Raw genomic sequence first — 23,454 nt, 5'->3', positions numbered from 1 at the left:
AGGGAACAAGATATGTCTATACATAATCACCTAGGTGGTTGAGACATACGTCTCATTGGTCCAGGAGACGATGTATACCGTCAGCGAAGAATGTCGTGAGTTTCGTGCAGAACCATTCTTCAACTGTTTCTCGCACCTTCACGTTGTCCGTGAACCGGCATCCCTTCAGTGCTTTTTCAGTGGCCCGACACATGAAAATCGCAGGGCGACAGATCAGGACTGTAAGGAGGGTGCTGGAGAACTTCCCTTCCGATTACTGCACGCTGAGCCTGTTTGGAGGAATGCATGGCACGCTCGTTACCGGTTATCTCGCTTCTGTTGCAGTCAACAGCACACAGACCCTATCCACTGTATGTCAAATTTCTCCTGATATACACTGCCATCTACCAGGGAAATCGCAAAGTTCTATCACTTTGTATAACGGCGCTCCAACCTCAGTCCCACTTTCAGTTGGGTATGCCTTATATCAAGATAGATGGTCCACTTTTATCTTAGTTTTAAAAATAATTCTAGTCGGTTAAAAAATCAGCTAATTCAACAAAAATCAGCCTTAGAACAAAGTAGACGTAAACAAAGCGAAATTTATTACTCCGCGGCTCATACGTGCTTCAGCAGCGAGAGACGTGAACAGCAAGATCGTCTACTAGCTTACTGTCATCGTATAATTTCCAAAGTATAAGGCTACGGTTGGTTGATAAATAATTAACGCACTGACACTGACTACTGCTATGTTGGAAATATGTATTTTCTTAAATCGTTATATATTCAAGATTGCCTCTGTTCCTGTTACCTCTTTTTTATTAATATATATATAACATGAAACGAAAATGGATTATTGCCACTCATCGTCGCAATGAAACTCTGCATTCTTCAACTTCAAATGAGCGGGGTCGGCGCGCGAACCATACGCATGCACAGTAAATACTATATATCCAAATACGGTTGAGGTTGAAATAAAGCTACATATTGTTGTTAACACTTTGGACACGAAGTTTCGTAAGTCCGTATATATACGGACTGCGTGATCCTTCTAGGGACGCGACGTCCGTATTTATGTGGACCAAAGTATTGTGTTATGTATGGCTCCCAAATCTGTATGGAAATGAATTTCGTTATAAGGATGTGGTTTTGGGGGCTTGTTTTTCAGGTTTTTACCAGAAGATGGCAGTAAAGTTGCACGAAACGTGGCTGGAAATAAATTATGCTCCGCACTCGGTTTTGATGCTTATATTCGTGTACTGTATATACAGACAGGTTCTATACCGGTGTATCATTTGCAGAAACTTTGGAAACTATGCAAAGAGGATTTGTTGGGAACACTTATGAAACAATGAATGGGTACACCGAATGAAGTATAGGTCGCCAAATTGAAGTAAACTGAGCAAATATACAGAAGACAAGGAAATATTCTAGTGTTGAAGTAGAAGGATAAACGTAACGTATCGATGTTATCCACAAGGCACACATCTGACGTCGGGTTTGTAACAAATAAAAAAGAAATATAAACAGAGAAATCAGCATCGGTACTGGATTATAATCCCAACAAAAATGGAATTGACCTCTCACATCAAAAATTATATATTGTTCTCAAATACAAAAAGCATGAAATGGTGTAGGCTGCTTGTTATACACATGATTTTGATGGCAGTGGTCAATGCTGTACTTGTGCACAACATACTTGAATCACAAAAAATACATGTTTCGCGTTTTATTCGTAGGTCATGCTCACAGTCAATGGAATCAACAAGTGCGACAGCAATGCAAAATACTAGCAGCACGAAAATTGGCCGGCTGGTTGAACGGCACTTTGCAGAAAAGTTACCGTCAGCAAAGTCCACACGGCTGACAAGACAAAGATGCGTAGTAGGCACTGCAAAAGGAAAAGCAAAGGGACACAGAGTAAAAAAGGAAATCAGGTATTATTGCCCAGATTGCAATGTTTGTCTTCGTGTTCCGGAATGTTTCCGTTTATTTCACACAAAAAGCAGATATGATTTATAACTGCGGATATCTACAAAATACCGACAAATTTTGACAATACTTTTGGTGCACCCTATGTTTTGCCTTTGGTGAAAGAGTAGCGAATACTATTCTCCCATGCATCATATAACATTCTACTATTCGTGACATGTATTTTGTCTGTACAAATAATGCTATTGTACTCAGTTTGTATCTTTACATCATTTAAATTGAGGTCTATATTTTTTTTCAAACAAAAATTAGTTTCTTTCAAAAATATCGCAAATATGCCAATATCAAATATATCGAAACAAGACCACGCTTATTGTTCAACGAAGAACTATACATTATTATTTTAACAAAATGTTATATATTAAATCATTTATCGCTTCTGTATGTTAATTCGAAAACTGCCAAAATCCTGCCGCGAGCGGGAAAAGGACAGTGCTTACTGCCTCCGCACTCAAAGTGTTAAATATATATATTGCGTTTATTATCACAAAATGCAGGATAAATTCAGATGTCTTTATTTCAAGTTATTATTTTAATAGGGAGTATATTGCAGTAGGATACTCGTGCAGTGAGACCAACAACCAATCCTGGTCATCGACCCACTGATAGCCAGGTAGGTTTGTTTATATCTACTTTTTTCTAAGGCTGGAAAGAGATAAGTAGAAATATTCCTTGTTACAACTGTCTGAACGATAGGCAACCTGCAGTACAGCAAGGATATTTGGGTTGTCTACATCAAAAGTGAAATTGTTCACTGTTTGCAGGTGTTATAGACCGTGGGCCAAGGGGGTAATAACTCCCCATTGGGGAACTTTTGCCACTATATTAGTAATTTCCTCAGGGTAATTAGAATAAAAAATAATTGTTGGTCAACATGTAAGTGCAACAACTGGGTCCTGGGGCCCTTATTCCTTTATCACCCCTGTATATTTACAGACATCGATTATATCTCTTTATGACCATAGATCAGACTGTCAGTGCAGCACTGGAACAAGTTATACCTCGATCGATTTGCAAGAGTGAAGGCTTTCAGTTTATGTAATGAACGAAACATTTCTGTGTACAAAGGAAAAATATTTTAGAGATATTTAAGAAAATTTCCCTAAAAAGACCCTAAAACTATAATGTTTTTTTCTAATTTTGTCATTTTTATATTGTTTTTGTTTATATATGACTAAATACCAACAATATGGCCGGCCCAGTGCGTAGGGGGTGGCAAAAATCTTATATACAGCATTAGATGGAGAAACATCTCAAAACTGGCATTAATCTCATTCTCAGCAACATTATACATAAATGTCTATGGTTAGCACTCGCGAGTTTTGCACAGGAGTTCAATTGTGGTCTGTATTCTACGTTAAACTGTAGGTTCACATCTCATACAATCCAGTCCTAAAAGAGGCGTTAAATTCCGAACGAACTGACTAACTAATAACCAAGACTCGAAAAAAAACTTCCTTGTGATCTAGGCGCCAGTTCTGAAAACCTGACACCCGAATAACACAAACCCTACTTGATACATAAAACTACCTATTTTAGCCTTAAGTTATGACTATTTATATACAAAATGGAAATTTGATCAGAAACGGTGTCCGATTAACAAATTTTATCCCTCGTTTCATATCGTGCCGACTCAAAACTTATACACGAATCTTTTTTTCCCCACCGAAATGCTAAAATTATTCATCAGTTGAGATAGCTTTGAGTCCCATGTTTGAGTAGTTGATGCCTCACGTTTCATGGTTGTCTAACTGTACAGCAAAAATTCATATATATATATATATATATATATATATATATATATATATATATATATATATATATATATATATATATATATATATATATATATATATATATATATATATATATCGCAGTATAAAGCAATACTCAGATAAGATAACGGAATTAACTATATTTGAGGTTCAAGGTAAATTGGAATTTTTGAACTTCATAATGAATTTATTGTCATTTGTTTATAATGCATAATTTATTGTCATTTGTTTATAATACATCCAATAAATAACATAAAAAGAAACTACTGACAGGTAAAAACTGAAAAAAGTAACGTCAATGATAATTAAGAGCCTGATTCTTATTTATAATCGCATGATCTGGTGCTAGGAATTTTCTTTCCCGAGTGCATTAATCTTGTGCATTTGATTGTGAATCTTGTGCATAAAATGAAAAATAATGAAATATTTGTATAATACATATGAAATTCATTCTTTATTCTTTAATGTTATTCTATCTGCTTTACATCTAATTAAAGTGGTTTGATAATACTCTTGTTAATTGTTTGATGAAAGTATTGCTCTTTTCATCATTTTAAACACGTTTATCAAAATATGGTAATATCTATTATTTGATATTTAAAAACTACAATTGATATGAAATATAAAAAATTATGTACTTACCTAATGATACGTCGTATGTATTCATGTACTCTGACGTCATGAACTGCGACACGAGCGCCGATTTTCCAACGCCGGCCTCTCCAAGAAGTACCACACGATATTTGCTAACCTCGACGCTGTTTTCTGAACTTACATAGCTACTACCGCAGCAGGAACCTTCAAACGGAGATCGTTCCCCGGGACTCACTCCACTTAGGTTGCTGTGCCTACAGAGAGAGAGACAAAGAAAAAGAGCGAGATTAAGGGAAGGAAAAAAGAGAGAAAAAGGCCAGCTAACTCATTAGTTGTTTGTATAGACTCGTCTCCCTCCCATCTCCTGCCATAAAAAGGAAATAAAAAAGGCGCTCTTTCATTAATGGTGGTTAAAGCAGCAAGTGGTCAGCTTGAGGTCTCAAGTAGAGATTGGCGGTTTTACTCAGAAATCAGATACCGCTTTGTAGTCAACAAAGTAAAATATTAAAATCTCATAATAATAATAATAATAATAATAATAATAATAATAATAATAATAATAATAATAATAATAATAATAATAATAAAGGAAAGTACACAGTACGATTAATGAAACATCGCCCAAAATTAAGAACAAAACATTGCACTTTAATTTGTATTTAACTATAACGTTCTACAAAGATGAAATACATCAATAGATAGGTGCAATTGAGCCGAAGGAGAATTACATCTTTCGGGTAAATTCTAATGTGTTCTTTTCAAGAAAATAGATTAGAACAATTTTAGAACGCTAAAAAGCATAGTTCGTTTCCAAAAACAGATGGACTCTTTTGTTTTCTGTCGGACCAGGTTGATTATTTAATTATGTAGGGCTACTGTATATGCAACAAATACACTCTTAAGTAGCAGATCGTAACTATTGTAATTTGCCTCCTCCTAACAGTGACACACATACTCCTAACAGTGACACATATACTTATTACAGTGACACACATACTCCTAACAATGACATAAATACTCCTAACATTAACACAAATACACCTAACAGTGACACACACTCTTAACAATTACACAAATACTGCTAACAGTGACACACATACTCCTAACAGTGACAGACATACTTCTAAAAGTGACAATACTCTTAACAGTGATACTTCTGACAGTGGCACAAATACTGCTAACAGTGACACACTCTTAACAGTTACACAAATATTGCTATGAGTGACACAAATACTCCTACCAGTGACACAAATTCTCCTAACAGTAAGACAAGTACCCCTAACAGTAACACTCATACTCCTAACAGTTACACAAATACTCCTAACAGTGACACACCTACTTCTAAGACTGACACACATACTCTTAACAGTGACACTTTTGACAGTGGCACAAACACTGCTAACAGTGACACATACACACTTAACAGTTACACAAATATTGCTAACAGTGATAAACATACTCCTAACAGTGACACTTTTGACAGTGGCACAAATACTGCTAACACTGACACACACACACTTAACAGTTACACAAATACTGCTAACAGTGACACACATACTCCTAACAGTTACACAAATACTCCTTGACACATATACTCTTAACATTGATACATATATTCCTAACATTTATGCACATATTGCTTGTAATACTAATGAAGTAGTAGGAGCAGTTGCTGTGTCTCAGTGTCTCAGTAGTAAATAGGGCTTATCTCTGATGCGAAGGGTACTTGGTTCGATCCTAACTATCTCAAAATGGGCTTTGTTGTGTAAAAACATCGTGTATTTGAGTTTTCTCAAGATTTTTCCGCTTTCTCCTACTCTTTTCGTTCCATCGTTATCATTCATCTCATTATCGTCGTCTCTCTTAACCTCGGTCCGTAATTTTGAGTAGTGTTCTGTTCCCAATCAGATGAGAAATAATGTTTTTCCGTCTCGCTCGTAAATTTTGAAAAAGCTGCATCTTGTCTAGATTCTCGAAGAATTCATTCTCGTCCCGCTTCGATTCTAGAAAAGCTATTCTCATCTCGTTTCGTATTGCAAATTTATGTACAAAATGTGTACTTTGATTTTTTTTCTCAATTTAAGCTAGAGGTTATCATAATACCTCTGTGTCACAAGAGTTCCACGTTGGGTGTGATATAACAATATTTAAACTATATTTATAATTGAAGTATATTGTGTAGTGACTTCCGTGTCTTTAAACATTGATAAATAATGTTCATTTTGTTCGCACAATCACTTTACCATTTATTGCTTTTTTAATACTATGTATCAAGTAACACTAAAACGATGTTTGAAATATAACGATTGAATGACAATTTTCGCAACAACGCAGTCAGCGAATTGGTTGACGTGAAAGCAGCGTTCAGGCTCAATCACCAACCGCGCACAATAAGAAACAAATAAAAAGTAAGGTTTAATTTCAAGAGAGATCATTGGTTGACATGAGAGCAGTGTTCAGGTTCAAACACCTACAGCGCACAATAAGAAACAAATAAAAAGTAAGGTTTAATTTCAAGAGAGATCATTGATTGACATGAGAGCAGTGTTCAGGTTCAAACACCTACAGCGCACAATAAGAAACAAATAAAAAGTAAGGTTTAATTTCAAGAGAAATCATTGATTGACATGAGAGCAGTGTTCAGGTTTAAACACCTACAGCGCACAATAAGAAACAAATAAAAAAAAGTAAGGTTTAATTTCAAGAGAAATCATTGGTTGACATGAGAGCAGTGTTCAGGTTTAAACACCTACAGCGCACAATAAGAAACAAATAAAAAGTAAGGTTTAATTTCAAGAGAGATCATCGGTTGACATGAGAGCAGTGTTCAGGTTTAAACACCTACAGCGCACAATAAGAAACAAATAAAAAGTAAGGTTTAATTTCAAGAGAGATCATTGGTTGACATGAGAGCAGTGTTCAGGTTTAAACACCTACAGCGCACAATAAGAAACAAATAAAAAAGTAAGGTTTAATTTCAAGAGAGATCATTGGTTGACATGAGAGCAGTGTTCAGGTTTAAACACCTACAGCGCACAATAAGAAACAAATAAAAAAGTAAGGTTTAATTTCAAGAGAGATCATTGGTTGACATGAGAGCAGTGTTCAGGTTTAAACACCTACAGCGCACAATAAGAAACAAATAAAAAGTAAGGTTTAATTTCAAGAGAGATCATTGGTTGACATGAGAGCAGTGTTCAGGTTTAAACACCTACAGCGCACAATAAGAAACAAATAAAAAAGTAAGGTTTAATTTCAAGAGAGATCATTGGTTGACATGAGAGCAGTGTTCAGGTTTAAACACCTACAGCGCACAATAAGAAACAAATAAAAAGTAAGGTTTAATTTCAAGAGAGATCATTGGTTCCTTTACCTTACGCTTTTCACTCTCGTGAAAGAATGTAGCAGTATTAAGGGAGAGGACATACGTATGCACTCTTCTTTAAGTTCAAATTTTTGCCATATAAAGGCAGAAGGATCATTATTCATTAACTATGGTAAATTTAACTTTCAAAAGGAAATTTTTTACGTCTTTTGAAAGAATGGGTCTATCTGGTTGCAATGATGTGAACAGGCTTTGGGGTAGAAGGTTGAAATTCATCTCAAATGTAGAAGTTACTATGTAGATACTATTATTCTAAAAGTAAATTGTCCTAAACTGGATAGAACATAGCTAGTCAAAGAAAAAAACAAAAAACAAAAAAAAAAAAACACGAAACATGAACATTGAAGTCAATGAAAAATCAATGAAGAAAATGAAGTAGTTGACATATCTCAAAAATTATAATAAGGAGATGCCTAATTGAAAGCTTATTGCAAAGATATAATGAAGAGCTTTAAACGATGTATAGCACGGAAGGTAAATATAGATAGAACATCGTCAAAAGTCAAGTTGTTTGAGTAAAATCAATAAAAATGATAAAGTATATGCATCTTCTGCGAATTATCCAGGGCGCCGCATGCGGAGGTTACGTGCTTGAAATGTCTCTCATCTGGATTTGGAATCTCCAGATTCGATTTAGCACGCAACTTGACTTTTTACCTGATCACGTGGCACAGTCAGGTCCTTATGGTAAACTGGATAGGCTCTTTGTTTCAGAATATCTACAAACACCACACTATTATGTTCAACAACAATAAAAAATTACCCCGTGCATGTCCATGAAGGATGAAATTTTCGAAACATCTTAAGTTTCTAAATCTTTTCTAGTCTCCCCGTATACTTCAGAAGGGTAAAACATTTTCGAATTAATACGTAATATTCATGAAATATAGGTATATGGGTATATTTGCCATCAAAACCAGTAAATGGCAAATGCTACTTTCAAAGAAAGGAACACTTAGAAGTTAAAAGAACTACTCGGCATGAAATATTATCTAGGCGTGTTTGCCTTCCCCTTAAACATAAATAAAACGTTCTTATTCACAGCTTAGTGTTGTCTTCAGATTACATAAACTTAAACTGAAAATATGGCCAAAATTCCAAGAAGGAGGAAAGTGTTATATATAAGATTTCTTTTAAGGTGATAAGGAAAAACAGGCTGAAAGAAATATCTTATGCATGACGTCAGAAGCGAGGTGTTTTGGGAGAAAAGGATCAACGAATATATCCTTCCCTTTCGTTCAGAAGAATTTTCATGTGCGTGTGTAGGAGAAATTTTCTCCTTTTTCCCCCTGTTCTATCCCTTTCTGAAACACACCTAAGAGTCGTATTTGAATACATATTTTCTATCCCTTCACCAGTGCCAGGGATTTGTAAAGGTATGCCTCTTTCTTTTATTTACACTGATATATATTCCTTTTTTCTTGCTTCTTATAAAAATATAAAAAATGCCCTTTTCTTCCAAAGGAAACAACAGATGAAATACATTATCACCCATTTGTCTGTAACTGTATGTAGTAGAACAGTGAAAGTGTCTCTCGAACTATTTCTGAGCATTTTCTTCATATCAAAGGTACTTTCATGTTCCTCACCTTTGTGATTTTCGAATATTTATCAAATCAAAGCATTTAAGAACCAGATATCTTTTGTAGTGTTCAAATTTTACGGTACTTGTGTGCTCTGAATGCTGTATTTAAAAAAAAAAAAAAAAAAGTGATTGCATTGTACTGAATTGTAATGAACAAAAGTCAAATTTATAACGCAAAGATACAGACAAAGTTTTCATGAGTTGCAACAATGTATATTTTATACCTGGGCCTTACACAGATGGGTATATAGGCACCCATACAGTAACATCGAAACTTTAAGGACTTGTTCAGATAACTGTGTTTCGTTGTCACATATTCCAGCAACGACATCCAGATCCTGAGGATCTAAGCACAGTTTCGGGGGCATTCCTCGGTTCACCAGGATTATTGCCCGTGTATTCAATCCTTTCTGCTCGTACCAGTACCACCCACTTTGTTACATATCCCTTCAAATATAGCTCACTTGCAGGGGCGATCCAGGATAGACTCCTGAAAAAGAGTGTCGGTAAAAGATTCTTAGTTTTCTCTCTTACTAAGTTAGTGGGTTTCTGAAGGACTGGTGAGTGTGCCTCTGGACACTAAACTAAAAATGCTGAAATACAGAATAATTTGCATAGAGGTGTTTACTTCTAACCATAATAACATTATTAGTACGAGTGGTAACAAAACTAAAATTATAATTCTTTACTATATGCTTAACCGGTAGTAAGAACAGCATTATTGTTTCGTAACATATGAAAGTTAGAATTGGTACTTAACGGAAATATATAAATGATATTTTAATAGTTAAGACTTTATCGTAACATTAAAATTATTTTAACCGCTCAAGCCAATTCGACCAATTCGACATACACATGTACGGACCCTCATAGTGCTTCTAGAGGCAGTTCGATGTACTCACATACGTTCCGTGTAGTAGTGACGAAGAGATGTATATTCTGCCATCTGTTGTTTTCCTATATGAACGTAGGTCCCGCAGGAGTAGACTGGAATGTGCTGTCATTTGTTGGTTTCCTTCTCATTTTCTGAAATTATGTTAAATTTTGAGCCATTATGCGAAAATTGCTGTTTTGGTGTGTAGAAATTATCGCCTTTCTCAGCGGCTGAAGGGTTTTTAACTCCCAGCTCGAGGGATTATGTTAACAAGTCTTATTATTGTGTGAACTGGCTTGTTCGATTTATATTTCTGTAGCAAAATACAATAGATTTTGTTGATTCAAATAATAGAACTCCCATTTCCGTATTTAAATATACAACCACTATGTACGTCATGGCTGCTAAGTCTAATGGTGGGTGGAAAAATATGTACATGATAACTCTCACCAGGAAGTAATAAAAGTAAATTTGGTTATCTAAAATTAACTGAAATACAATGATTGAACAAACGAATCTAATTTGTGTAAATTTGACTTCAGTGTCTTGACACTTTCTCCAAGATCCAGTAGCACAAGCCATAAAGAAAGAAAATAGAAGCTTCGGAAAAGAAGTGATCTGTAAAAGGAGAAGTAACGTTTTAAAAAAGCAAGAGCATGAAAAAGATAGGAAGAAACACGTTTTGCAGAGTCCTCTGGTGTGCTTGCAGTGAATCATTTCTGAGTTTTCTACCGAAGGATAAAGTCTCATCTTTTAGCTTTGGTAGATGAAGAAATAGAAAGAAAAATGATGGATATGCTACGTAAATCACCATAGCGTAATCGGCCAGAGTTCGGCAGCAGAAGTTTGACGTTAAAACCACCAACCATTTCCCTTACATCAGCTTTGGAAGAAACATTTGAGAAATGTTAGAAAAAGAGGAAGAAAAATAAAGAATGGAGCTTGCGAAAATATAGAACTTTTTAACACTTACAGAAAGTAATTATATTTTTTTTCCTTTCCAACAACCGCCGTTACCAAAGCATGAAATATAACTATTTTTTTCCTACACGTTTTACCACTATACGAGGTGATATCAAAACGTTTTAATACTAGTTCTGTACTCGCCAGCAGATGGCAGCACGTATAATTACAGGAAGCAAGGACCTTCGAACATCAGTATTGTAAGAGACATCATCCTATGTATATCGAGAATCCTACAACTGTTACTACTCTGACTAAGTATCATATCAGCGTTCAGTTGCTAAACTTCACCAAACGAGATTTTTCAGTAGAGAGCATTTTAATAACTTAGATACGACGTATTTAAATAAAAATAATCAGAACGTTTATGCATTCTAATGGCAAATTTTTACACTATGGAGTTAATCGATTTTGCCTCTGAAAAGAATACATCTTTGACATGTCAAAAATGTGTAGAACTAAAAAAACAACAAAAAATGTAGTTAAATCGGTTTGGCTTCTGAACGCCTCATATGTTACCACGTGAGCCATGTAATCACGGATCTGAATTTAGAACAAAGAACAAAAGAAAAATATTCTGCTCTAATCTGGGCGACTTCCCCCTCTCCATATACCGCACCAGCATCGTCGGGAAGGGGATGGACCTGAGAGGGAAGAGCTACTTATCTATACGATCGAAAAAGGAGAAAAAATATGCATTTTGGCCCAGTACATACTCATCATCTTTTTCAATGCCTACGGGATAGTGCAACAAGAATTCGTGTCCAATGACCACACTGACAAGTGTGAGTACTATTACCAGATTTCATTACGTCTGAGAAAGAACATTTGGCGAAAGTAAACAGCATCTTCGAATGAAAGTGAATGTTTCCCCTGTCACTGAAAATAATGATTTTAAAAATTAAACATTCGTTAACATTTATTTCCCCAACACTTTTAATCTAAACAAGAAACAAAAGAATCATATAGGCTGTGTTTAGCGTGTAACTTGAATTGAGATATCACTGTTGTCACCAGAAACGTTTGTGTAAAAGTTGGTACGTGCTAGGTAACTTTTGAGTACATACTTACGAGATAGCAATGTAAGCATATGCTCATATTTAAACTAATTTACACTACTATCTTACACCGATTTCGAGTAATACTGGCAGATAGTGATGTGTTATTATTCTGGGCATGTATGGAAATGAGGACAATGGTCCATTGGACATGTACATGCGGGCACATGCAGTCATCCATGATATTCTGCAATATCGAAAAGTTTTAGAGCGATGGGTTTCACAAGTTGCTCTTGATTACACGTCAATTAAGATAGCCATCTCCCTACAATATCTTTTACGTTACGGGCTGGCGGAAATAGTTTCCTTAGTGAGATTTCCACAAGAGACTAGTCTTTTGTTGGCCATTACATACGAGAGATGTAATCAGTATCCATGGAGTATAAACGTCTCATTTCACCAGTCCACAAGAAGTTAAGGTAGTTCTATTTGTTGGATGTATGTGAGTGGCACAAAGTGCTTTCAAATGTAATACATACTGTGACGTACTGAATGAGTGGATAAAAAATAAAAACAGATAGGTTTATGTGATAAACAAGATTACTGTGACGTTGACCAATGCTAAGTAAGAAGATTTAAAATTTAGATTGCCGAAAAAGTCCCCAAGGAGTGTTTATAACCAAATATTTAGTCGATTTCTCGTCCACCTCTAATTGTAAATACGCATTGCTGAGATCCAAAACCACGAAATACCTTGCTCCCACCACCTTATTTAAGGTATCCTTAATTTTAGGAATAGGATAAGCACACTTTTCCATTTAACAATTAACTGTCTGTTTGAAATCAAAACATAGACGTATATCTCCATTCTTTTTCCGAACTACCACCATCGATGTCGCCCAATCCGAAAACTCCACTTTCTGCAAAATGTTTAACTTACATAACTTGTCTAACTTTTCTTTGACTGCACCTATTATAGCATTAGGTATTTCATAGGCTTTTCTGAATATTGGTATGGCATCTTCTTTTATAAGTATCGTGACTTTATATCCTTGCACTGGGTTATCAATACATTCAGAAAATACTGACTTAAAATCCTGTAAACTTTTCTGGTGAAGATATTCTGGATCATTTCTTGTTTCCAACACATGTGCTAACATATTTTGGTTCAAAAAATTACCAACACTATTGACAGGTAAATTGTTTCTTACCACTTTTTGGGACGAGGGGTCCCTTGAAAAAGGAACTGTCAATGTACAGCAGTACTGTGAATCTCTAACACGTTTGAAGGTAGCAATCAAGCAAAAACGACTTGGCACACATACATAAGCTATTATTCTCCTAGATGATAACGCCAGATATCATACAGGCAGAAGAACTGTAAAACGTGTGAATAACCATGGCTGAGAGCGTGGTAAGACTAGATCTTGTGTTCAGAGACTTCCACCTATTCCTTGTCTTTAAAAAGTGGTTAATCGGAAAGTATTCTGGAAGTAATGAACAGGTAAAAACCGCCGTCCGTTGATTCTTCCATATGCGAGACACGTTACTTATGAACAGTCGTTATTCAAGTTAGTGTAGCGGTGTGTCAAATTACATTAATGTCAATGGTGACTATGTATAGAAATAGAGGTCATAGGTAATTACTTCTTCACGAAATGCAAATGTTCTGGAATAACTACATAGGCAATACCAGCATAAGGAAATTTACTCACGAAACTCTTCCTATATGTAAAAGAAAATAAACCTATCTGTCATTGCTATCTCTGTCATTCTGTTTCACTCTCACACACTGACGCAAATACCGAGGAGATGAAGGGGACATGTCCCCTCCTATCTTGGAACTGGGGGGACCAATCCCCCAATAATCTGATTTGAAATATGTTTTATTGGGGAGAAATGTGATGATTTGTGTCCGATTGCACAAAAGAAAGTGAGATGAAGTTGATGTCCCACCAGAATAAGCCTCAAATCTGCCCGCCTCCCAATGTTGAAGACAACTCTGCTCCCCTGATACTCCACAACATTGTTTCTGAACTTCATAAATATTTTGAACATCGCAAAAAAAAAAAAAAAAAAAGGAACGGTCTTACTCCCCCCCCCCTTCAATGTTGAAGACAGATTTGTGCCGCTGCTCTAGATGATACGTCCCAGTGTAGCTCAATTTTTGTAAAATTAAATTTTAATTTCGTTATTCTTTGGCTTTTTATTTACACTTCTGTTGCCAATTCTATTATTATTATTATTATTATTATTATTATTATTATTATTATTATTATTATTATTATTATTATTATTATTATTATTATTATTATTACTTTAAAGTAACACTTCGCTTCGCTCTGGAACAAAATGACATAACAGAGTCAAGTGGAGTACGTTTAAACAAGAACTAGTTAACATAAACAGCGCTAAAGCTGCAGGAATAATTGGAGAACGTGACTTGTTGAACAGATGATGAGGGACGCTAACGTTTGTTTGCCTTGTGTTTGGTTTGATAAGAACATTTACGTAACTCAAGAAGAGAAAGAGACAGGAAACTAGGGTTTTGCGTGGATGACATAAAATCTGGCTTTGTTTATGAATTTAATGTAACAAACAGTTCATAGGAAAAGAAGCTGTTTGCAACTATTGTTGATAATAAAATACATATAAGATTCCTAATCAGTGTGTGCGTTTTAGTGATTTAAGGGATTTTTTTCGCAGCCAGGAATGTCTTCGGAACCTCCAACGAATATACTACAGCAGTTCTCAAACTGTGCTGAAACGAAAAAAGAATGTCAAGGCTCTTAGTTAAACTGACCTCCACTTTTTTTTAAATTTTAGTGAATTACTTAAAAACAATGAAGAAATATCCACTAGTGAAATCAGGCGCGCTCCCAGAAATTTTTCTTGAGAGGAGTCCAAGCTTTGGGAGAAGGGGTCCAATACTACGTCTATTTAGTATTGAACGGGTATTATTCTGTACACGAAAAGATGGTAAGTAATTGTAAAATACCTTCACCTACGAGGGCAATCCCAAAAAAAAGGTCTCCTATCGTTTTAGATATATTCCTACAAAGAACCGTTTATTTTCTATAATTGCTACATCAGTTTAAAGGTTGATGAAAGCTTTATTTTTCTACATAATCGCCATTGCGGTCGATGCATTTTTGTAGACGCTGTGGCAGTTTTACAATGCCCATGTCATACCAGCTTGCTACCATGCCCTTCAGGAAGCATTGAACCTCATCTTTCAACTTATCATCGGAGCAGAACCGCCGTCCAGACAAATGTTCCTTTAACTTAGGGAACAGGTGGTAATCGCTGGGTGCCAAGTCCGGACTGTATGGTGGGTGTCCTTTCCTCGTCATGAATTTCAGTACGACCGGCTGTAAACTCTCTACACCACTTGCGAACGTTTTTGACATCCATGCACGACTGTCCATATACTTCCGTCAATTTGCGATGAATGTCAACCGGTTTAACACCTTTTGCGTTCAAAACTCGAATAACTGCGCGAACTTCGCACTTGGCAGTAACGTTCATCGGGAGCTCCATTTCGAATGGCTGCCAAGCCAAGACTGAGCATCCGAGCGAAGCGCCTGCGTGCTTATGTAGTAGCGGAGAAGGCACCACCCACAACAGTGTTGCCAACAACCGTATTAAAAGTTTCTCTACGTCCCCAAAAAATAGGAGATCTTTTTTGGGATTGCCCTCGTATATTTTCAGAAAGAAATGATAGAACTTGATTGTTTTCATAAAAGAACGAGTACAGATCAAGTGTAAGATCAAATTTTCATACTACATCAATCATTTCCCTGTTAAACAAGTAAGGTTTTATTAAGAAAGTGTACAAATATGTATTGAGTTAGGAAGTTTTGGGGAATCCGGACACGGTGGAACCCCATGAGTGCGCCCTGAGTGAAATATATACTCATAATCGTAAAATCGTCCTTCAAATTATTTCCTTTCTGTGCAAGACTGACCTCTAATTCCTATTTAAACAATATTAATTTATTTTTGTCCAGTAATGACTTTTAATTGCTTTTTAAACAGAATTTATTACTTTCTATTATGCCTTTTCTATTGATTTAGCGCTTTGTGCGTTAACTTAGGAACCAAAGGATTGGGATTAGGAATTGAATTTCTGGACTTTCGGCATCTATGGTCATGTTAGCCCGTCATGTATGAGGGATGATGTTCCTTGGCAATCAATCCATCCGAGGAAAGAGAAGGGAAATAAAAGAATTGGCGACAGAAGGAAGTGGCCCGGGATCTATATGTTAGGTACCAAACTGGCATTTTCCTGGTGTGAGTGAGGAAAGCCCAGGAAAGGCTCTCTCAGGATGGCTGGCTTGAAAAGGCTTTTACAATATTTCGACCGAGTGTCCCCACCGACATTAGAACCTGGCACCTTTGCATTTTCATTCAAAATTTGACGGCTCATAACTTGGAAATCGAAAGCCTACACATAATATTTCCTATACTTATATAGGAGATCAGGGTCTATCACCACACCAAGCTTGATCGGGATCGAATGAGTTTTGTGTATGGATTTTCGTTTTCGAAAAAAAAAAATGATGCAAAATTTGACCATCTATAACTCGGGAATCGAAAGCCTGCAGAACATAATATTTCACATTCCTGTATACTAATTCAAAGATTACCATTATGTTAAGTTTGATTCCGTTCGAATGAGTTAGGTTGAATTCGTACGACATATAGTATCCTTGATTTTTCGTGAAAATTATAAAAAAAATTAAGGACGAAATTCTAGCAAGTGAGCCAAGTATCTTCATAATGTCATTAAATAATCAAACAACTGTCTCTAAACCTATTGCTATAGACCAGACACTAGAGTGCAGTTTATAACTTCATAACATTGTTGGTCACACAAACAAATACACCATACGAACGTGTTGAAAACAATTGATTCATGTAATAAAAGCATTTTGCAAACATTCACTTCCTAAATTACTCACGTTCTTTACTGTCTTAGGTTATTCGCAAAAACTTAAAAAAAGGTGGGGGTTAGTTTAGCAAAGAGGTCGGTCTTGAATGAATGAATAAACCCGGATGTTCTCAGAGGTACAAGAACGGTTTGTTGGTACTAACGAAGCTTAATTTTGTCTATTTTGTCTTTAATATTCCGTTTCAGCACCGAGACTGTGGATCAACAGTTTAATGTGATACTGAAACCTGAGTCTTTCATACCAAAAGCAAGAATAATAATAATCATTTATCCAGTGACAGAACTCAACGAAAGCACGATCCACTGGAAACCCAAAGCATGTTTCCCTAAAGCAAAATGAAATCATGTAATTGATCGAATTTCAAGACTTGACTTAAAATGGTCAGAGTTATTACTTTATACATATTGACAATTTTTCACAGTTGAGTTCCGTCTTGGCTATATGGTTAGCATATTCGTCTTCAGAGTGGGAGACCCGGGTTCGCTTCCCGGTGGGAATTGATATGATTTGGATTCTACGTTAATTTTGTATGTCCACGTCTCATATATACTTGGTGCTAAACGAAAAACTACACTCCAAATCACCCAACCAACTTTCCACACCTGCCTGTGCGTCGCTAAAAGATCCTCATCAATATCTAGTGAATTTTTTTTCTTAATTTACTACGAAAATAACTGTAAGTATATACTTTCTTTGGTAAGCACCAAAATACTCTTGAGAGAGGTTTGGAATCCCTTATATTACTTATTCATAGATCTCCACTAGTATTAGCAAAACTTTAGGAACACTTCACTACCCACTATTAATCTCACATATCTACTTTAATGGAAAAGGAGAACATACTGTCTTAGGAAGAATAGGGGAAAAGATTCCTTTGTATCTAAGAGCAGTGTAACAAAATCAAATTTCATCAACTCTCTCAGGAGATTTCTTTAGTCTTTGAAGAGGGAGTTTTGTACTTTGAACGCTGTTCACTTTTTACACGGAACAAAAACACCTGCTCACTTCAAGAAGATATACTGTAACGTCAAAACGCCATACAAGCAAAGCTATTCACTAGAATAACAAGTATTTTTTCTTATAACTTTGTAAATAACAAAACACCAACAAACAATATTGTAAAGATTTCTCGGGTAGAGCAAATGAAATGTACACGGGATTTGGACTTTTCCCTTCACCCTTTTATTACAAAAGTTTTATGTACACAAATAATAAGAAATTCCACTAATATCAGGTAAGATTAGATGGGAGCCCGGTGACCAAGCGTCGTGGGCTTTGAGGTGAGGTACTCTCGGTGACCAAGCGTCGTGAGAGGGGTGTAGATTAGGTATCTCTCTCTCGGTGACCGTGCGTCGTGAGAAAGAGGAAAGGAACCCGGTGACCAAGCGTCGTGGGTATAAGGATAGGTACCTCTCGGTGACCAAGCGTCGTAAGAGGGGTTTTAGGTGTTGTGACCAATCCGTGAAGATTGATGTTGGTCGAGGTGTGCAGGTCCTTTTTATTCTGTCTTGTCGGCTTCCATCGTAGGTACTCGTCCTTCCGACTGATGGCGATGGTGATCGACTCCTCTTCGGGAACGTCGTCTGTTTGTTTGTGTTTATTATCAACACATGTAGTTCACACGTGGTTATTGCCTGGTACGGCAACGTGGGGATCCTTACACCCCCGGGGCGTAGAAAAAAAATAAGCCACTGGATTATTTTTTCGTGTCTGTGCCAGCACGTGGAGTCCGCATATTGGGCACAGTAGACACTGGAAAACACTATAACACTGAGACACAAAATTAAAGTTAAAAGCACTGGTCACTGATATCACCGTTTGAGATATTATCACATAAGTTTTAAAGTTGAAGTTGAGCACTGACAGTTTGTCCTCTTAAGCTAAGCAGGATCCGTAGATTACGTCATTTCCCTCAAAGGAGAGGCTGTCGAAGCTCTGGTGATTACAGTTAATAGTTATAACTACGTCACTGATGGTAATGTCCGTAGTATATGTTATGAAGTTCGCACGTCAAAGAGTGCTATTATATAAAAGTTTCGAATATTGGTCTAGTTCCGGCTAGTACTAGTGAATAGATGACAGAACGTACTTAGAGAATGGCTAAAGTCATTACATTGATAATTGTAGTCACGGCGGAAAAAAGGTTGCCAATCAAAAGTCCTGATTTTCTGAACGCTCTGTATATGTAGATTAATGTATTAGTGATAGTTATATGATACGCAGCGGAGAAGCGAAGAGAAAAAAATGTTATAGCTGGCCTTGTGAAGTTCGTTCGCTCGAAGTCGAAAGAAAATGCTGGCTTGCAATTTTGTTCACTGAAGGAAATTGTATGTATGCTTATTTATATGACAGAATGCAGGTTGGTTAGGAATTATAAGAGTGAGAAAAAAAGACAAGGGATCGCTTGAGATTTGAATACTAAGGTGGGTACTAGATTTGGTCACTTCAAATAGTTAGCTGCATCATATGCTGTATCTTGTTTTCTTCTATTCCATGTTTTATTTCTTTGTTTTTTTTTTTCTTTGCCGCTGAAACATGAAGTGTGCGCTTCGCATGTCGCTCGTTTATATCTGCTGGGAGGATGATGATCTTGGTTTTCTCTCTTCTTATCTTTTCTTTTCTTCTTCCTAGTTGGTGCGTTCGTCATCATTATCATTATATATGTATTCTTCTACTGCATGAAATGGCTTAATCCTGTCAATGGAAATATTCTGTTCTCTCTCCCTGAAATTATGGGGCATGCGAACTCGATAGAGATTATTGTTTAGTTTTGTGATTATTGTAGCCGGTCCGCAGTATCTATCAGTCCATTGTGATGACTCTCCAATCCTTCGAAAGGGAAAGTAAATGAGTACTTTATCTCCAGTGTGAAAAGTTTGTTGTTTATGTCTTCTATCAAAGTACTTCTTTTGTTGTTCGTGAGCCTTCAGTAAGTTATGCCGTGTCTTTTCTCGAAGTTTTACGAGTTGGTCCCGTTCAAGCTGTAGCTGAGGGATAATCCTTAGTTTGCAATCGCTGATGGTCCTGGGTTCGTATCCAAACATGAGGAAGAAGCTGGATTTCTTCGTTCCTAATTGAGCGAAACTATTTAAACCAAAAGTAATATGAGGCAATAATTTTGGCCATGTTTCGTGATTTTGTTGGACGAAAAATTTTAAGGAATTCTGCAGTGTTTTGTTCATAACTTCGACTAATCCTATGTCTTGATGGTTGAAAGCAGGGCAAAACTTAAATTCAAAGTTGTATATCTCTGCTAGTTTTTGAAGTTTCTTCGCTCTGTGCACAGGATGTCTGTCCAGATGAAGGAAACGAAAGGCGCCGAATTTCAGAATGATTTCTTCCAATAAGAATTGTTCAATTGTATCTGCTGTAATCCCATTAACAGCCTTTGTCACTATATAGCGTGTACTTGTTTCGATGGCGACTAAAACATATTTTGGTTTTCCTTCTTCGTGCGGATAGGGACCTAAGCCGTCAAACATCCATCGTTCTCCTATATGGCCTATCGGGTGATGCAGAAGTTCACCTTGTTGTTTTCTGGGCAGTTTTTTCAGGAGTTGGCACTCTCTACAGTTCTTGATTCTGAATGCCAAGTATGATTTCATGTTTGGCATGTAATATTTGTTAAGGACAGTCTTATATGTCTTAGAAAACCCAAAATGGGGAGCTGACGGGTCTTTATGAATAGACTCGAACCAATGTCCTGCCAAACTTTTCGGGATGCATAAAAGATGAAGTAGCCCAAGTTCTGGATGTTTTTGTGTTCGATACAATATGTTGTCTTTTAATTGGAAATATTTGGCTGCTCTCGTGGTGGAACTTTTTGCAGGTTCTCCCCCTTCTAAAACTTTTATAATATCAGCATATGCGTCATCCTTACGCTGTTCTTCTCGTAAGTTCTTCAAAGATCCTGAGTATTCTATTTGGAGAATGGGTTCCTCTAATGAATTAGATCTGTATGCATGTAGATCTTCGATTGCCTGATGTGGGTCCATGGGTTCTGAAATATCACTGCTATTCTGCTCTAAGCGGCTAATGATATCAGCCGGATGTTTCTTTCCTTCGATGTGACAGATATCAAAATTATAGTCAGCTAAGAAAGGTCTATAGCGAGTGTATTTCCCTACCCTGTCCGGGTGACTACGTAAAGAGGTTAGACATTTTGCGTCTGTAAACAATTTAAATTTACGATTGAATAAGAAATATCTAAATTTGCGTAAAGCATATATAATAGCATACAGTTCTTTTTGCCATACTGAGCTCTTGATCTCAGTTTTTGTGAGACGTCTGCTACAATAGGAAACGATTCTTTCTTCGTTACTTTTGGGATCAAAACAAGCTAATAGCCCTCCAATCTGGTGAGAGGATGCATCTGTGTATAGCCTTATCTCTAGCTTTTCGTCGAAATGATAGAGAGAAGGGGCATTCAAAATGTCTTCTTTCAATTTTTCAAATAATTCGTCATGTTTTTCTGTCCATTTAAATTTGGCATTTTTAGTAAGAAGTTGCTGGAAAGGTTCTATCTTGGTCGTGAAGTCCTTGATATGACTTCGTAAATAAGAGCATAGGCCAATAAAGCTCTTAAGTATGCGTTTGGTCGTTGGCTTTTTAAAATTCTTGATCTTTTTTGCGATTTTTGGTGAGATGCTTATCTTCTCTCCGGATACAAGGAATCCTATTACTGGGAGTTCTCTATATAACAGGTGCGTCTTCTTGGGGTTGGCTCGGAAGTCGTGTTTCCTTAATTTTTGAAATAAAAGCTCCAAATCTGAAAGTTGTTGTTCCCATGTATAAGAACCGATGACGATGTCATCTGCGAAATTGGTTATGCGTTTAGGTAAGCCGTCTAGTAGCATTTTTATTACTATAGTCAAAGATTGGGAAGAGGAACAATGACCCATTACGCATCTAAGAAATTTATAACTTTTGCGTGTATGATTTACCTCGAAAGTCATATATTTAGTGCTTTTTGGATGCAATTTTATTTGAAAATACGACTGGGAAATGTCCAAACTTGAAATCAGGTTTTTCCCTTTTAAAACCTGTAAAACGTCCTCTGTATTTTGAAATGGTATGCTTAGGTATTTTGTATAAACATTACATGCCTGGAGGTTCAATACAAGCCTGAAATCTGAACTGTTTGGCTTTTTAATTGCAATTAAAGGTGAGGAGAAATTACTAGTCTGCGTCTCCGTTATGATTTTTGCATCTAACAGCTGTTGTATCTGCTTATCAATTTGATCTCTTATCCCTAATGGAATTGGTGGGGAACGGTGATGGAATGACGCACTTTTATCTATACGAATTTTGTGTTCATATCCTCTAAAATAGCCTATATCCTCTGGGCTGTATGAAAACACATCCCTGTATTTATACAATAAATTGGTTACAGCTATTCGCTGGTATTCTGGTAAATCTGGATTTATGTCAAAAAGGTTAATGTTAAAAGATTTAGCAGTTTGCCTTAATCTTTCCTTTATCTCTTCTTGAGTACGAAATTGATGCGCTTTCTTTTCGTCTTCTTCTATTGTAAATGAAAATTCTTCCACGCCCTCCTCTGTATACGCCACTGGTGTACCTTTATTTAATGTTATTATTCGTGACGTGGGATTGGAAATGAGTAATGTGAGGTCGTTACTCGGTACTCTCATGGTCATTGCCTGTAAGCCGTATCGGTCTAATAATGATTGCAATGGAGTAATGTAAAATGCAGCGTCATGAATTGTTTCTCTTTGAATCGATACAGGAAAGAAGAAATGTGATTTCGCTGGTATCGTAACTTTACTTGCTGTGATGACGTTTGCATTCCTTTGCAAGTGCAATGAGTGCATAGTGTCTCGTGACATTTCTTCCGATTCTTGCTTTTCTATTGGAAACGTAGGTTTCCTAGGTTTTCTGTATAATGATATAGATTTATTCTCCAAGTCTATTTGAGAAAAAAGCCTTGTGAGAATATCATTTCCAAAAATTGGATTGAAGTCAGCATCTATGATGCGGAAGTAATGTGAAAAAGTGGTGTTGCCAATTTTAAATTTAATTAAAGCTATTTCTTTTAAAGTTAGAACTTTGTTGGCAATGCCCTTGATACGAGTTTGAAATGGTATTAGCGTACATTTTGGGGGTACGTCTCGTCTTGACCATAGACTAAGACTAGAACCAGTGTCTATTATAGCTGGTAGACTGTTTGTATTCACATGAATATTGAGTAACAGTTTATTATTTTCTATTCCCAATCTAACATGTTCACGATGTTCATTATTGGTCGTCTGGGTGAAAAAATTGGCGTCCGTGTCCTTAAGAGTTTCCGCTGTTGCCTGCTCTTCTTGATTGCCATCACACTTAAATTGTGGTGGT

At 36.5% G+C, this 23,454-nt stretch overlaps 1 protein-coding gene across 1 annotated transcript in view; it reads right to left on the bottom strand.

The window, feature by feature from the left end:
- Rgk2 (Rad, Gem/Kir family member 2) overlaps positions 1-23,454 on the bottom strand; it is a 651,964-nt gene that overhangs the window by 246,542 nt on the left and 381,968 nt on the right. Inside the window, exon 3 of the mRNA XM_081744253.1 lies at positions 4,389-4,594. Within this exon, the coding sequence (XP_081600379.1) occupies positions 4,389-4,594 (206 nt within the window). The remainder of the gene's footprint in view (positions 1-4,388; positions 4,595-23,454) is intronic.

Source organism: Thermobia domestica, chromosome 2 (assembly GCF_964235325.1).
Source record: "Thermobia domestica chromosome 2, izTheDome1.hap1.1, whole genome shotgun sequence".
Lineage (NCBI taxonomy): Eukaryota > Metazoa > Arthropoda > Insecta > Zygentoma > Lepismatidae > Thermobia > Thermobia domestica.
Note: the sequence above shows the minus strand (reverse complement) of the source record. Positions and strands in the feature narration are given on the sequence as shown.